The 17,706-nt window shown below is 45.9% G+C and overlaps 1 protein-coding gene across 1 annotated transcript in view; it reads left to right on the forward strand.

The window, feature by feature from the left end:
• The first annotated feature begins 10,998 nt into the window (after window positions 1-10,998).
• Window positions 10,999-17,706, forward strand: part of Ube2n (ubiquitin conjugating enzyme E2 N) — a 34,588-nt gene continuing 27,880 nt past the window's right edge. The window contains exon 1 of the mRNA XM_052753180.1: window positions 10,999-11,131. Coding sequence (XP_052609140.1) covers window positions 11,102-11,131 — 30 coding nt within the window. The 5' untranslated portion in view covers window positions 10,999-11,101. The remainder of the gene's footprint in view (window positions 11,132-17,706) is intronic.

The raw sequence follows: 17,706 nt of genomic DNA on the forward strand, positions 1-17,706 counted from the left end.
TTAACAGACCAAACGTAAGAGGTCACCTAGCAAGGGAATATCTGAAAAGAGACATTCCAATAAAAAAAAATAAATAAACCCCAAACACCAGCAAATAGTTTACACTGGCACACATCAAAGTTGTTTGGCCTGTGAATAGTGGCACACACCTTTAATCCCAGCACTCTGGAAGCAGAGAGGCAGGTGGATCTCTGTGAGTTCAAGGCCAGCCTGGTCTACAGAGTGAGTTCCAGGACAGCAGGAACCCTGTTGAAGAAAAAAAAAAAAAAAAAAACAAAAAAAAGGAAATTCAGAGTAATAAAATGGCGAAACAGGCAAAACCATGGAAACAGAATGAAGTGACTGACCTGGAAATGATGGAAAAGTTACCCAGTTTGTGATGACTTTGGGGAATAGTTTCACAAGCCTCGGACTTCCTGCTGTAAATTTTTACAAAGTAGAGAAAGTGTCAAGTGGGTGGAAGAGACCTGAAGCAGGAGGATTCCCGTGAGCTCTCTTATAGAACCCAGGACCACCAGCCCAGGGATGGCACCACCCACAATGGGCTGGGCCCTCCCTCATCGATCACTAATTAGGAAAAGGCTTGCCTGCAGCCTGATCTGATGGAGGCATTTTCTTCTTTGAGTTTCTGTCCTCTCGACAACTTTAGCTTGTGTCGAATTGACATAAAACTCTCCAGCACAGATTTTGTGTCGGAAAAATATAAAAATACTACGTTTGGGGCTAGTGAGATGGCTCAGCAGAGAAAAACACTTGCTGTCAAGCCTGATGACGTAGGTCTGATCCCTGAGACCCACATAGTAGAGGGAGAGAATCAACTCTGGCAGGTTGTTCTCTGACCCCCAACCACGAGTGCCCTTTCCCCATATAAATAGATTTAATTTTAAAAATTAAAAAAAATGACATTAACTGTATCAGGAATATTAAAAGTTCTTATTAATAAAATCAAACTTGAGGGCAGGTATTGGGGTGAATGCTGGAAGATCAGAGAAGCAGAACAAGCCACAGTTACCTCACCTTGCCAATTCCTCAGCTGATCCTGTTTCCTCAGATTGGAAGCCTCTGAGTCCTCATCCAGAATGAATCTCAGCTGAATTGCTGGTGGAAAGCCTGAAAGCTTAACCAGCCAAATGCTTAACCAGCCAAATGCTTAACCAGCCAAATGCTTCTAGTTTCTGGTCTTCACGCCTTATATATCTTTCTGTTTTTGCCATCACTCCCTGGGATTAAAGGCTCACTTCTTGGGACTAATGGTGTGTGTCACCATGCCTGGCTGTTTCCAATGTGGCCTTGAACTCACAGAGATCCAGAGGGATTTCTACCTCTGGAATGCTAGGATTAAAGGTGTGAGTGCCACCATTTTCTAGCCTTTGTATCTAGTGGCTGTTCTGTCTCTGACCCCAGATAAGTTTATTAGGGTGCACAATATTTTGGGGAACACAATACCACCACAATTAACTTTATCAATAGCGTTAGATTGATTGTTTAAGAGGAAGAGCACCAGACTTAAATGTACTTTCAACAAAGTTTTAAATTAAAAAAATAAGCTGGGCAGTGGTGGCACATGCCTATAATCCCAGCACTCAGGAAAAAAAACTAAATATATAAATAATGAAAAGCCAGGCATGATGTTATGTATCTTTCATCTCAGCACTTGGAAGGCAGAAGGAATCAAATCTCTGTGAGTTTGAGGCTAATCTGTTCTATGTAGCAAGTTCTAGGCTAACCTAATGTCATTTTAAAAATTTTTAATGAGAATAATCTAGGTGTGTGGATGTGTTTGTTACTATAGTACTGTAAGTCTGACTGGGTATATGCCCATAATCCCAGCATTTGGGAGGCAGGAGGATCACGAATTCAGTAGTCTTGATTTCTTCTTCCTACCTCTCTTCAGTTCTCCTGCATTCCCATCTGCTGTGTCCTGGGATAAGGGGACTGCAGGTGACCAATGTGCTAAGTCACTTAGTGGCCAAGTCTTCAATTCGGGGTCTTGTGGAGCTGGTAAATCCAACAGCCTGCAGAATCAGAGCTGTGTTCTTTTTTTTTTTTTTTTTTTTTTTTTTTTTTTAAGATTTATTTATTACGTATACAGCATGTATGACTGCAGGCCAGAAGAGGGCACCAGATCTCGTTACAGATGGTTGTGAGCCACCATGTGGTTGCTGGGAATTGAACTCAGGACCTCTAGAAGAACAGTCAGTGCTCTTAACCTTTGAGCCATCTCTCCAGCCCCAGAGCTGTGTTCTTATGTGATGAAGGCAATGTTTTGATCTCCGTTTGTTGAGTATGGCTTAGATTTTTTTTCAACCAACGATAGTTTCAGGGATAGAACTAGGGTGTTATTTATTGTCTTGAACTTGTATAACTTGTATAAATAGAAAGAGAAAGGGAGACATGCAGTGGGCCAGAAGAATTCAGAAAGAACAAGCAAAATGTAAATCAAGATTGCCAGAGCAATTGCTTTGGTTTTCTTGACCAGATCAGATTGTAAGGGTCCGAGAATTGCTGGAGGAAGATCCCAGACTCAAACTGCTGTGGAATAATCCTACTGTACACTATGAATATGTATTACCCTCACTGGCTAAAACAAGCTGATTGGCGATAGCCGGACAGAAAGTATAGGCAGGATGATCAAACAGAGGATTCAGGGAGAAAGGACAGGGTCAGAGGATCGAGAGGAGACACCAGCTAGCCACTAGGGAAGCAGGACATATAGACAATGAGGTAACAAGTCATGAGCCGCATGACAAAACATAAATAGAAATTTGGGTTAATTTAAATGTAAGAGTCAGCTAGTAACAAGCCTGAGCTATCAGCCGAGCATTTATAAGTAAATTAAGTCTCTGTGTCAGTTATTTGAGAGTGGCTGTGGGATAGGAAAACTCCACCTACATCAAATAGGGTGCAAAGACAAAGAGCATTTATTCCAGTATGCACTGTTGGTGAACACTCTTCCACTGAACTACATCCCACTGAGGAAAACAAACAAACAAAGGTCTCAAAACTCTGTCCAGTCCTTCTGGAAGTGGGCCATTTCCTGAAGCTAGTGATGCACCTGAGGGATGGACTTGAGACCGACGGTGATGATGGGGAAGGAAGCCGAGAGACAAACCTGGGTGGGGCGTACCAGGTGGGAGGAAATGACAGTCTAGGCGGGGCTAGCTGAGTGTGCAGTCACCAGCAGAGGCTCAGGGACATGGAATGCAAGACTTCTGGGAACCTGAGAGGGTGGCAAGAGGCAGTGGGGAGGCTCTGCTGTTACCTGTTCCTGCCAAACTTCTTGCCAAAGGCTGAGTCATCATCCCCTGGAATTCTGTTTCCATTGAGAACTGGCCCAGAGTGTGGAGAGGAAACGGCACTCTAGCATGCAGGGAGAGGGGTCTCTACAGAATCAGGGGTGCCTGCTCTTAAAGTCTCTTGATAGTACAAGTGTCTTGGGAGACAGAAAACACCAACAAAAGCAAGTATTGTTCCTCAGAACCTCCTGGGTCCTATCTCCTCTCCTTCAGGGCTCTCTACTGAGATAACGCCTTTTGGGAACTGGTGATGACCCGGATGACGCTCCTCACATTCCTCGGGCCCTGTGTTGCTTAAGTTTCTTCTTACGTTGGAGGCATGAATGTGAGGCAGCAGGCGTTTTCCCTGACTTGTTTTGTATTAGTCTTGAGCCTTTGCTTCCTCCCCGCCCACTGCCCGCCTGAGTCAGCAGACATGACCCCTTCTCTAACAGAGGCTTCTGTCTTGACCACCCACGAAACAGTTTCCCCCACACTGCCAGAAACAATAAGGGAACTTGCAAACAAATACTTCTTATTGAGACTGCTGTGAACTGAAACAGGGCTTCTGTTAAAGGTGACTGATAGACCATTTTCAATGAATTCTCTCTCTTTTTTTCTTTTCCATTCTTTCTCTCTTATTTTTTTTGCAAACCAGGCCTTGCTATATAGTCCAGGCTGGCCTCTAACTGCCTACTTCAGCCTTCTGAATTCTAGGATTATAGGTCTGCCCCATCATTTCAAGTCTCTAGCTTGTCTTTTGGAAGCACAGGGCTGTGGGAAAGCTGTTCCGGTCACTGGTAAGGGAGGCCATATCTAGCTTTTTTTCTTATATGAGTGTCGAGATTTCAACTAGGGTCTCCTTGCTTTCACAGCAAATGCTCTTATGCACTGAGCCATCTCCCGAGACGCCCTAAGGGAGGTCTTTTGATCACAGTACACCCACAGTGAGACACCATTTGTCTTTATTGCTTCTCTGGTTCCTCCATTTGCTCTTGCCATGAGACTCCTTCTCTAGAGGCCCCAAACCACCGAACAGATCACAGACTTAAACCTCCCCTTCTCCTCTTCCTCTTCCTCTTCCTCTCTCTCTCTCTCTCTCTCTCTTTCTTTTTTCTTTTGGTTTTCTGGGATAAGGTTTCTCTCTATAACAGTCCGAGCTGTCCTGGAACTCGCTCAATAGACCAGGCTGACCTCGAACTCATTGAGATCTAACTACTGAAGCTGCAAGCTAACACGAGAGTACACCATTCCCGTCTTATTTCTGTGTTCTCTACATGACCAACACCTCTTCCGTGAAGGGACAGGTTCAGTTGGCTTTATAGTTGTCATGTTTCATTCCTATTTTGTGGATACAGATAATTTTTTGCTTATTTTTCAAGACAGGGTTTCTCTGTGTAGCCCTGGCTGTCCTGGAACTTACTTTGTAGACCAGGATGGCCTTGAACTCACAGAGATCCACTTGCCCCTCCCCCTTTCTCTCATGCTGGGATTAAAGGTGTGTACTACCACCGCCTGGCAAATAACATTATTTCTTTTCATTGGTTTTGATTTTTTGAGACAGGATCTTCTGCATCCCAGGCTGGCCCCCAAATCAGTATGTGACTGAGGATGACCTTGAATTCTTTACAAGTTTCACTTAATTGACTTAATGTATTTTGTGTGTGCGTGTGCGCATGCATGCACGCATGTTAATTACTGTCCTATTATTGTGAAAAGACACCATGATCAAAGCAACATATAAAAGAAAGCTATTAATTGAGGGGCTTGCTTACAGTTTCAGGGTAAGTCCATTTCCATTATGGCAAGAAGCATGGCAACAGGCACGCAGGTGTGGCCCTGGAGCAGTAGCTGAGAGTTTATATCTGATCCACTAATTGGAAACAGAGACAGAGATCAAGTCCAGACTGGGCCTGGCATGGGCTTTTGACACCTTAAAGCCCATTCCCAGTGATACACCTCCTTCAACATGGCCACACCTCCTAATCCTTCCTAATTAGTCCACCAATTGAAAACCAAAAATTCAAATATATGAACCCATGAAGGTCATTCTCATTCAGATCACTGCAGGGACTGTGTGTGTGTGTATGTGTGTGTGTGTGTGTTTACAAAGGCACGGAGGTCAGAAGACAACTTTTTGCCTTTGCTTTGTTTTTTTTGAGACTGGACCCTTCTAGAACTCACTATATAAACCTGGCTGGCCTGGAACCCACAAGAGCTCCATCTGCCTCTGCCTCTCAAGTGATGTGATTAAAGGTGTGCACCACCACACCTTACTAATATGTTGTTTTCTAGCTCTGCTTTAAATATAGTAAATAGGATTCTAAACTAGCCTTTCTGTATCTGTACATTTTTGTGGGTGCCTGTGGGTGCATGTGGGAGTGCATGTGGAGGCCAGCAGTGCACCCTGGGCAGAGTTCCCAGGCACTGTTAATTTTGTCTTTCACTAGTCTGGAATCCCCTAAGTGCTAAGTCGGCTAGGCTGGCTGGTCAGCAAGCCCCAGGGATCTACCCTCTCCACTTCCCAGCACTGGAATTTCAAGCGCACATTCCGCTCTGGGTCTTTTTCCCTGTGGGTTCTTCAGATGGAACCCAGGTCCACAAACCTGCAAGGCAAGCACTTCTGACTGAGCTAGCTCCCCCACCCAGCCTCATTAAGAGTAAAACCCTTTGTCCTGCAGCAACTCCCCCTCTAGAATACGCCCCATTCTACAGGACTTGCAGGAATCAGGGGTTTTAGATTGCATTTTTATGATAAGACTGTGAATTCTCAAAGGAAGAAAAACAAAAAAAGCTAAAGGAGACATGAAAATATTTTAATTATTTGTTAATTTGGTGGTGCTAAGGAGAGAACCTAGGGCCTCCCCCACACTAGGGAAGAACTGTACCCTGGATCCACACACTCCCAGACTCCCTCCCCACACATTCCACAGTGATAAAGTCTAGAGCAGTGGTTCTCAACCTTCCTAATGCTGTGACCCTTTAATACAATTCCTCATGTTGTGGTGATCTCCAACCATAAAATTATTTTTGTTGCTACTTCATAACCGTGTAGCTGTTAGATTTTCTGTGTCCCACCTGGCCCATGGTCGAGACAAATCTCTCACCCACAGTCCTGCAGCCTTTTATAAAATAATCACACAGAGGCTTAATATTATTTATAACTGCTTGGCCATTAGCTCAGGTTTATTACTGACTAGCTCTTACACTTAGACTCAGCCCATTTCTGTTAATCTGTATGTTGCCACGTGTTCCATGGCTTTACCTGTGTGCCATTACATGCTGCTCCCTGGATGGTGGGCTGGCATCTCCTGACTCAGCCTTCCTCTTCTCAGAATTCTTTTTGTCTGCTTAGCCTACCTATACTTCCTGCCTGACTACTGGCCAGTGTTTTATTTATCAACCAATCAGAGCAATACACACAGCATACAGAAGGACATCACCCATCATAACTGTAATTTTGCTTTCCAATGGTCTTAAGCATCCTCTGTGAAAGGGTGAAAGGGTCATTTGACCTCCAAAGGTATAGTGACCCACACAGGTTGAGAAATGCTAGTCTTTTTTTTTTAAAAAAAGATTTATTTATTATGTATACAATATTCTACCTGCATGTGTCCCTGCAGGCCAGAAGAGGGCACCAGATCTCATTACAAGTGGTTGTGAGCCACCATGTGGTTGCTGGGAATTGAACTCAGGACCTCTGGACCTCTAGAAGAGCAGTCAGTGCTTTTAACCACTGAGCCACCTCTCCAGCCTGAAATGCTGGTCTTAAAGGACCTTCATATCATCAAACTAATCTGTCAAATTTCAAAGTCCAGTTCTAAAGATCCAATTTCCTAGATGTTTTCCTTTTCAATCACAGATGCTTAAAACACTTAATTTAAGCAAGAATCATGTGGTCTTTGTTTGTTTGGTCTCATGCAGCACAGGCTGGCCTTAGACTTGCTCTATAGCCAAGGATGGTCTTGGACTTCTGATTCTCTGCTCTTCATTTACCAGGTGCTGGAGAGTTACAGGTATATGTCACCAGGCCAACTTGGTCCTTTTTTTTTTTTTTTTTTTTGAAACAGGAGTCCAGGCTGGTCTTGAACATACAGTAACTTCTCTGCCTTGGCTTCCCAACTGCTGGGGGTCATAGCTGTGATTCACTCCATCTGACTGCCTTTCTTCTTTTTGCATGTGCATATGTGAGTGTATGACGTAAGCACACATATATGTGGAGGAATGCATACCTGTGTACAGTGTCGGAGGATGCTGGATGTCCTGTCCTGCTACTCTGTGCCTTCTCTAAGACAATGTCTCAGTGAATCTGGAGCTTGGCTGGCAAGCAGCAACCTCCAGCAGCCATGCTGTCTCTGCATTCCCAACAGAGCTGGCATTACAGACGTGCACCACCATGATCTGCTTTTTATGTGGGTTCTGGGGCTTTGAACTCAGGTCTTTTGTAGAGACCCACAGAGGTTTCCTAGTGAGAACTTACTCAGGGTCCAAGAATCTGAGCTTGCTTTACCCAGCAGGACTGCATAACGGGATGAATTGACCATGGAGCGTGGGAGGGTCTACACTTGGCTGTGCAGTGTGCTTTGATCTAGCAAGGGGGAGGTCTTTTGCCCGACCCCTTAGCATCGTCATAAAAAGCCCTTTTGAAGAGGCAGAAGGGGCCGCTGGGTTTTGATCCAGGTCCTCCCGAAGCTATCCTGTGTTTCTGTCTTTCTCCTCTTTGCTATCTATCTAAAAGTTTAGTATTCCTCTGTCCTCCTCATAGGAACCCTTTAAAAGGTGGGAGCTGGCCTCTCAATAGTCCTTATGCTTACATAGAAGTAATTTTACCCATTATCTCCCTAGCCATACTTTTTAAAATTTATTCTTGAAGTTCAAAGCCTTTTGTTCTGAAATGCTAGGTTCTATTAAATCTTTGTAGAGTCCCCGGCTTCCGCACTGATGCAGGGAATCTGAATATCTGGAGGAAGTGATGCATAAGTGCTCTTCCTAGCCTGCATCCAAGATCATCTAAGGAAAACTGACCAGTTTTCCATGTAGCAGAGGCGGTTTCCAAGGTTGGTCCTAACCACAGCTCCACCATTCGTATTCTGCTAGTTTCTGGGACACTCTCTTTCAAGAAGTAGACTCCATGTCACCTACCCTCGAAGTGGAGTGGATGTTTTGTTGACTAGTCGATTATGATGCTACGAGGCCACTGGCTTTCACAGCTGGGTTAAGAACAGCATCAGCTTCTACTTTTGCATACCAGAATTCCTGCTCTCTGGGAACTCAGCCACCTGGTTGGAGGGATATTCAAGAAACCCACTTGAGAGGAACTAACTACCAGCATCAACTTGCCAGCCTGTGAGATGGCTTGGAATTGGCATTTCTGGCCATCATTAAGCTGTCCGGGCTGGTAAAGCATGGAGCAGAGTTATATCTTCCTTGCGGATCCCAGTGCATACTACAGATTTGTGTATTTCTAATCTTATGGTGGCTCTGTCTATCTTCCTACAAGGGTACATTCTCTTATGCTTTTTTCTAAAATATTCTGAAGATCTCTTTAGGGCCATTTACCTTCTGGGTTCCTTTAAGCACAGAACCAACCATTCCAGATTTCTGGTTACTTGAAATTCTTGTTTTCAAGTTCTCAGCATTACTCCTCAGCCTTCATTTTTTCATTTAAAAGGAGCTGGGGGGATGATGTAGGCTGGAGAGATGGTTGCTCTTCCAGAGGTCCTGGGTTTGGTTCTCAGTACCCACCCACATGGTGGCTCAGAACTGGAGTCTGTAACTCCAGTCCCAGGGGAATCTGATGTCATCTTCTAGCTTAACACATTAGACTACATCACTGTGTCCTTTTCACAGTGGACTCTTGAGTTCAGGAAAGCATGATTCACCTTTTCTGTAGTCTCCTGCTGTAACTCTGCATCAAGCCGTGTCGTTCAGGCATTCATTCAGCATTTACTGTTTATGCTACTACTGTGCTGGGAGCCATTGTTAGGTAAGGCCCGTGTTTTAACAGACCTGCCTGGGAAAGCAGCTGCACTGTTGTGCTATAACCTTAGAAAAAAGTTAACCCCATCTAAACAACACTTTAAAATGGAAGCAGCAACATCTCCTTAACAGTCTCATGAACGGGGCTGGAGAAATGGCTCAGCAGTAAAGAGCACTTGTTGCTCTGGCAGAAGACCCACATGGTGGCTCACAACCACCCTTAACTCCAGTTCAGATGGATCTGGCCTCTAAAGGCACCAGACTCATGTTGGTTAGTATGGTCAACTTGATAGAATCTATCAAGTTGGAAAAGGGCCTCTGAGCATGCCTTGATTTAATGGATGTACGGGTACTTAATTGTGGATGTGACCTTGGCTGTATAAACGGAGAAAGATGAGCACTAGCAGGCAAAATTCCTGATGATGGATTCGATGTGACCAGCTGTGTGTTCCTGCTGCTGTGACTATCCCCTTACAAGGGACTGTAACCTGTAATTTTGAGCTGAAATTAACCCTTTTTCCTTTAAGCTGCCTTTGTGGGGTACTTGATCGCAGCAACAGCAAAAGAAATGAAAACACCCAGCAGCTGGGCAGTGGAGGCGCGCGCCTTTAATCCCAGCACTTGGGAGGCAGAGGCAGGCGGATTTGTGAGTTCGAGGCCAGCCTGGGCTACAGAGGGAGATCCAGGAAAGGCACCAAAAACTACAGAGAAACCCTGTCTCGAAAAACGAAAAAAAAAAAAAAAAAAGAAAGAAAGAAAACACCCAGTAATCTCTTTTAGGGCCTTCACTCGATAGGCAATCCAACTCTTTTAGGGATTACTCTGAGTGCTCTGATCCTTTAGGTGGATCACTCTAGTTAGGAAATAAGATTGTTAGGCTCAGCCGTAGGTGGTGGCACAGGCCTATACTCCCAGCACTCAGCGGGCAGAGGCAGGAGAATCACGAGTTCCAAGGCAGCTCAAGGGGTACAGTGGTGAGCGCTCCAGGCCGGACCGGGTTACGTAGCGAGCCCTTTCTCAGAAAAACCAAACCCAAAGGATAAAAACCCTGCTAGGCCCAAGCATTTAGGTTGCATTCCTTTGGCCTCCTCCCTTACTTGCTCCAAATCCTCTTTTTTTTGGGGGGGGGGAAGGGTAGGAGGGGTCAGAGGGGGGTCCCCTTTTTTTTTAATGTGAAATTTAAACACTCAGAATTACTTGTCAGGGCCTTGATCACTAGCGAGTTCCCCAGTTAGAAGCTTGGCCATCGGAGCTCCGGTGTGCTCCTCGCCGGGCACGAGCGCGCGCTCCCCCGGGGCAGGGAGAACCGCCGCAGCGCCAGCCCGCCGCGGCGCGCAAATTGCGGGGGACCTTGAATGAACAAAACGGAACGAAGGAATGAATGGGCTGACGTCGGGGGCGGGGCCTTTGTTACGTCGCCCACCGGCGCAGGCGTGGCCGCACGTACGCCGCCGGCTCGTGGACGCCGCCGGAAGGGGGACGCCCCCGTCTGGCGCAGATCCCGCCGCGGGGCCAAGAAGTTGGGCGCCGCCTCGCGCCGCCTCCCCCAAGTCCCTGCCCCGCCGCGGAGCGTCACTTCCGCCACCCACCCCCTCCCCGGGGCTAGGGTTGGGGCGGGGAGTGCGTGGGGAGGGAAGGCCGCCCGAAGCCCGCGCGCCCAAGCAGGGACTACATTTCCCGAGGGGCCACGGCGGAGGCGGCGGCGGCGGCGGCGGCGGCGGACGCGGACGCGGACGCGGACGCGGACGCGGCGACGTCCCCCGGAAGTGGAGCCCGGGACTTCCACTCGTGCGTGAGGCGAGCGGAGCCGGAGACAAGAGCAGAGGCCGAACTCGGGATCTGACAAGATGGCCGGGCTGCCCCGCAGGATCATCAAGGTAACCGCCCGGGCGGGTATCCGAGGGGGCCTGCTCGCTCGCCTTCCCCTCCCGCCGGCGCGCCGGGCCGCCGCGGCCATCCGCTTCCCCCACCCTCGGGCCGCCGCCGAGACGGCCCGAGCGAGGGAGGGAGGGAGGCATCGCGGAGCAGGGTCCGGCCTCGGCGGCGGCCGAGGAGGGGGCGCCCGGGAGACTTCCGGCCGCCGCTGAAAGCCGGACACCGGGGGCTCCGGGGCTGCGGGGGCCGCGGCAGGGGAGGCCCGGCCTGTGCCGGGCGGAGGGCGGGGCTGCGGGCTGCGGGGCTCGGCTCGGGCCTCCGCGGTCTTTTCTTGATTTCCCCGGGCGGGCGGGCGGGAATCGCGGCGTGGCCTGGGCGCGGGGTCGGGGCCCGGGCTAGCCGCTCCGCCCCGGAGCCTCCTTCCCTTGGGTCGGCAGTCCCGGGTGCAGAATGAATGAGCCGGCCCCCCGAGAGCCGGGCGGGGCCGCCGCGGAGCGCGAGAGGCGGCTCCCGGAGGGCCGCGCGTCCGTCCTGCCACCGACCCGCACATGTTCGTCCCGGCCGCTCGCACTCGGCGGCCTTGGGGGCTCGGCGCCCCGTGGCCCTGGCTTCCGTATCCGCTTCCCCGTGTTTCCTCTGCTCGTAATCTCTGCGAAGTGATTTTTACTCTGGTTGGCAAACTCTTTTTTTTTTTTTTTTTTTTGGCCAACTGTTTTCCATTCCGAGGCGCTAGTTTAATTACCCAAGGCTTCTCGGAGGGCCTCAGTTAAATGGGGATGATCTGGGAAATAGTTTGCCTCGCAGGTGACCTGCGCCTTAAATATTAAGCGTTCCCGAGGCTCTTTAGGAATACCGTGTTTTGATAAGTACATATGGAACCAGGGAGGAACTCGTATCTTGGTTTTCTAAAGTCTTTACATAACCCCGTTGAGCCTTCAGACACGATAGGTATTGTAATCCAAGAAAACTAAATCTTAAAAAAAAAAATCTGGCATCTTTTTATGAAGGACATTGGTTAAAAATCTGCACTGCCCGACGTGCCAGCGAAGAGCCCAAGTTGAAGCTTCATTTTGCTTGCTGTAATCTAGTGAACACGTATTTATAGCGGTGTTCACTCTTTGAAGGATGTCGTGCACTAAGTCACAAATGTGTGAGATTGGGGTGTGTGACAGAAAGGTGCTTGAAGTAAAAAAAACAAGGCCATTTATAAGAGTTCTTAGGAAGAAAGAATACATTGTCAGTGAGCACTGGAGTCGTAATTAACATAAACTTCCACTGCCGTATTTTGAATCTCAGATTCTTTCAAAGTGGATTTTAATTGTTGGCCCGTTCATTAGAAGGCCCTGACCGTTGTTTAATTCTGAAACAGACACATGGCCACTAGTGATCATGTTAATCAGGATTGCATTTGAAAAATCATGACTCCCCACCACCGACCATCAAGTTTCTATTTATTGTTTCTTTGATTGTGGACTAAACATAGTACAGATTGCTAATGAATATAATTCTATAAAATGCACAGAAAAATCTATCAGTTGATGTATTTTTTCATTTTTGCTTGATTCTGAACATTGGTATTCTGCAGTAATATGAAAGTCTTGGATGGGAAAATGAATTCTGTGGAATATTGGTTATAAATTTACGGAAATGGTTTAAAGTAGAAAGTTGGAAGTGCCCACAGTTGAGTTCATTTGGTACATAATGCTTAAGCATACATTCAGGTTGCCATTTTGCTATATAAAACAAGGTAGTGGTAAACTCACGCTCTAATATATAATCTTTGCAGTATTTTATTGCAGGCACCTCTTTTGATTTAATATTAATTGACTTTAGTACTTTCAGCTTTAAAGGATCGCCGCCCCGCCCCCCCCCATCACTAGGGCAGATTAAGAGATTAGTATCCATTTTTGTATTATGTAGGTTCTATAATCAGTATAAAAAAATTTTTTTTTCTAGTGTTGGGGATTGAATTGAAACTAGTTAGGGCTTTGGTACATGCTCTGCAGATGCTTTACCACTGAGCAACACCCCAAGCAGAAAAACATATTTACATTAAAGTTTCTTTTGAAGTGCGTGCAAGCGTACTGAGTGCTATCCTCAACGCTGCACACAACCCAATCATGGTGTTATTTTATTTGTTTGTTTGTTTGTTTTGTTTTTTAAAACAGTAGTTCTCCATAGCCCTGGCCTGCCTGGAACTCAGATTTACCTGACTTTGCCTAGAGTGCCGGGATTGAAGGTGTGTGCCACTGCACCCATCCATGTGGTGTTTTATACTTAGGATCCCAGTGTGATAGAGGCAGAAGGGTTTAGAAATTAATCATCCAACTGGGCGGTATTTTAATCCCAGCACTCTGAGGCAGAGGCAGATGGATCTCCGTGAGTTCCAGGACAGCCAAAGCCACACAGAGGAACCCTTAAAAAAAAAAGTTAATCATTCTTGGCTCCTTAGGGGTTTGAGGCCAGCCTAGGATATATGAGAACTTGTTTCAAACAGGGTACTATGTGATGAGAACTGTGTGGTAAGGGTAGCTGAGGCCATAGAGACATACTTTCTTCTATTGGATTAGTATTTTATTTCTTGGTAACCTTTGGCTTTCAAAGGATAAGGTCTACTATTGCTAAGAGTCCTTTGTTTTTGATTTTTGAGACAGTACCTCTCCATGTAACTCCTGTTAGCCTCAAACTCAGAGATCTCCCTGAATCTGCCTTCTCTTTCTGGAATTAAAGGTGTACGGCACTGTACCAGGCAGTGTTACTATTCTTATCTCACAAATACCAAATAGTTTGATTTAGACAGTTTGGTTTGGGCAGTTATTAGTATGGTGCTTTCTACCTCATGATGGCCCTTATATTTGTTCATTTCTAAAGCCATTTGATGACATTTTGTGAACTAGGTAACATGTTTTTCGCAGGCTAGTGACTGATTGAAATGACTTTCCTATGGTCTTAAAACTGGAGGTGTGACCTTCCTGTCTCTTAATTTGAGAATGACATAAGGTATGTAAAAAAATACCTTGATAGCAGTGAAGTGAAAGATAATCCCCTTTGACTTTAGATGGGGTCTCACTGTGCAGCCTTTGTTGACCTCAAAATGCTCTGCTCCTGATTGCTGGGATTAAAGGTTTGTGCCACCATACCCAGATGAAGTGACTTTTTTTTGAGTTACTGTTCCCCTAGTGGATACGGCTCTCAGATTCCTGTGTTCACTCCATTAGAAATTTTGTAGGCTTGCTGGGTGGCGGCGGCAGCGGCAGCGCATGCCTTTAATCCCAGCACTCAGGAGGCAGAGCCAGGCAGATCTCTTGTGAGTTCGAGGCCAGCCTGGGCTACAGAGTGAGAAACCCTGTCTTGAAAAAAAGAAAAAAAGAATCTTGAAATTCTGTAGGCTCTATTTTGTATGTTAGGCACATTTTCCCATCTGTGAGAAGCTGCTGGTCAGGTCTGTCCTTTGCTGCCTGCTTTGTTGCATTAGTGCGTTTCTAAGCAGCAGGTGGTTTCTTGTTTTAAAGATTCTGTACTGCTGAAAACTAGTGGTTCTCCAGCACATAATAAAATCAACCTCTTGACTAACTGTCCCCAACTACAAGACCCTGCATATATATATCTGGGATCAGCTCATCTCTTGTACTTGACTGAGGCTATTTTCCTACAGTTAGAGTGAGTGTTGGCTTTGCTCTGCCTTGGGTAATGAAGGGTTAAACTTATTCCACTCATGGGCCTTCTCTGATGTTTGTTGGCTTGCTCACTTTGGTAATGTGTATTGTGTTCTTTTCTCATAAGTCCTGTCCCTAGAGAGGTCTACAGCTGTGGAATAACCCTTCTGTACACTGTGTGATTATATGTGGCTGTGATTGGTTTAATAAACAAGCTTACTGGCCAGTAGCTGAACAGGGTAAAGTTAGGTGGGAAAGCCAAACTGAGAATGCTGGGATGAGGAAGGGTGGAGTCAAGACTGGCTAGACAGACCTGAAGGAAGCAGATGAATGTGCCATGCTCATGGGTGATTTAAATTGTAGAAGTTAGTAATAAGCCTGAGCTATTGGCCAAGCATTTACAATTAATATAAGTCTGCATTTATTTTGGAGCCAGTGGTCAGAAGAGGAAAACTCTGCCTACAGTCTACCTTAATTTTAGTTGTCTTGTTTCTTTGTCCACATAATCCCCTCTTTTTTTTCCTCTGTGTAACACTTCACTTCTTAAACCTGTAGTATGACTTTGGGTGATCCTGGCATTGCTCCTTAATGTCAAGAGAATCTTTGGCAAATACGTAATAGATACTGCAATACTAATTGACATAATGAATGAGATTTATGTGGAAAAAGTTTTACAGGAGCTGTGGTTGTATATTATAATTTGACGTTGTTGCTGTGTTTAGTAGTGTTCATTTGAACTAGCAGTGTCTGAAAAGATATATAGATATAGATATTCTCTTTTCTTGGTACACAAGATTTCATGTGAACCAGGCTGGTTTCAGACTTCATTTGAACTGATCTTCTTGCCTCCAAATGTGCCACTGCACCTAGTTTTATATGGTGCTAAGTGTTGAACCTAAGGCTTCCATGCTAGGCAAGCATGCTGCCAACTGACCTGTCTCTTGTGTTCCTCCTCCAAATCATCAGAAAACAAAAGGCTAGGACCAAATGGGGTTAGAGCTCTAAAGGGGGCAGAGATGATTAATATTGACACATCTGCCTTTAGGGTTTCAGGTCTTCACTGCAGACACCAGAGTTTTAGTGTCCTGTCAAAGACCACAGTAATTCAGCTCATGTGTACTGGGCTTCTTCCCCTGCTCATGCACAGACCTGATAGCCTCCCCACCCACCTGCCAACAGTTTACCTTCAGAGTGACTCACTTTATAGAGCTGCCTTATAGGATTATAACTAATTGCTTGTTGATAGCTTTTAAATTGTGCCCTCTAATATCAATAGTTCTGTTTACGTGGCATTTTTTGTGGGTGACACTGGGTGTAGGTAGTTGTTTTTTAGCTATTAACTCCCTTGCTGCTCTCCTACAAGTTCTTGCTAACTACCCCAGACTATCCTCAGACTTGAGATCTTGCTTCAGCCTCAGAATGCTGTGAGTATAAGGTGAGGACTACCAACCACATCATTTGGCATTAGAATTTTTCTCAGTTTAAAGCTAACAAAGGTCACTCAAAAGTATTCTTAAAGTGAGAGATTTCTCTTATCCTGTTTATCATAAAGAAAAACTGGTTATTTTGGGAACGGATAAATCTAATTTCAGCTTTACACTGATAGGATACTCTGATCTTAAAAAAAAATCTTGATTTTTTTTAGCTGGGTGTGGTGGGTGCGTGCCTTTGATCCCAGCCCTCAAGAGGCAGAAGCTCATGGATCTTGAGTTTTGGGCCAGTCTGGTTTATAGAGCAAAGTCCAGGACAGCCAGGGCTACACCAGAGAACCCCTGTCTTGAACCCCCTCCCCATTTTTTCAAGTGCCTGTGTGCTTGCTTGCTTGTGTACACATGGACCATGGCACACATATGGAGCTCAGAGGACTATTTTGGGGAGTTGGTTCTCCTGCCATGAGTTCTGGGGATAGAACTCAGGTTGGCAGGTCTATGCTTTTACTCACTGAGCTGTCTCTGATCCCATTTGATTGTTTTTGGGACTTGGTTGGTCTTGAATTTGACATCATGCACCATCTTCCAGGGTGTTGGGATCACAGGCATACCAACACATCCAAAGTGACAATCTTTTGACTTTTTAAAATTAGTTATGGATAAGAAAATACTGTCTGATAAAGCCAGGCAGCGGTGGCACACGCCTTCAATTCCAGCACTTGGGAGGCAGAGCCAGGCGGATCTCTGAGTTCAAGGCCAGCCTGGTCTACAGAGTGAGTTCCAGGACAGGCACCAAAACTACACGGAGAAACCCTGCCTCAAAAAACCAAAAAAAAAAAAAAAGAAAATGCTGTCTGATAAAATGGTAGCTGAGTTATTCAAGGAGTTGATTAAAATGTAGTAAGCTGGCGATGTGGTAGCTCATTTGGTAGTGCTTGCCTAGTGTGTAAAAGCCCTGGCTTTGGTAGCCCATAGGCGCTGGTTTGAGCACTCAGGAGGTAGCTGCAGAAGATCTGGAACTTTAAGGTTATGCTCCTCTACTGAGTTCCATCCAGCCTGGACTACATAAGGCCATCTCAGAACCAGCCTGCCAACCAGCCAGCCTCCTCACCTAGCACACTAGTTTCTTTTCTCCACTTTTTCTTTCTTGTTTGGTGGGGGTTTCTGTTTCTCTTCTCCCCCCTTTCCTCCTCTGTCTTTTCCTAGGATGGCTTCTTGCTTGTCCTCCTGTTTCAGCCTCCTGTGTGTTGAGATTATGGAGGCATGCTCAGCCCTGCAACTCGCCATGTAGTTTAGGCTCACTTTGCACATTTTAAGCGTGAACTCCTACTACTGATCCATAGCCAGCCCCTAGATACTTTGAAATGTTGACTTCAGCATCTAATTGCGGATACATCTTGGTTTAAAAAAGAAAATGGGTTGTTCAAATTTGCAAGCTCTCCTTTAATTTTCAATGCTATCATTTGTTTTGTCTCTGTCAATTTGGTTATT

Source organism: Peromyscus californicus, unplaced genomic scaffold (genome assembly GCF_007827085.1).
Source record: "Peromyscus californicus insignis strain IS unplaced genomic scaffold, ASM782708v3 Scaffold_24__1_contigs__length_46423439, whole genome shotgun sequence".
Taxonomy (NCBI): Eukaryota; Metazoa; Chordata; class Mammalia; order Rodentia; family Cricetidae; genus Peromyscus; species Peromyscus californicus.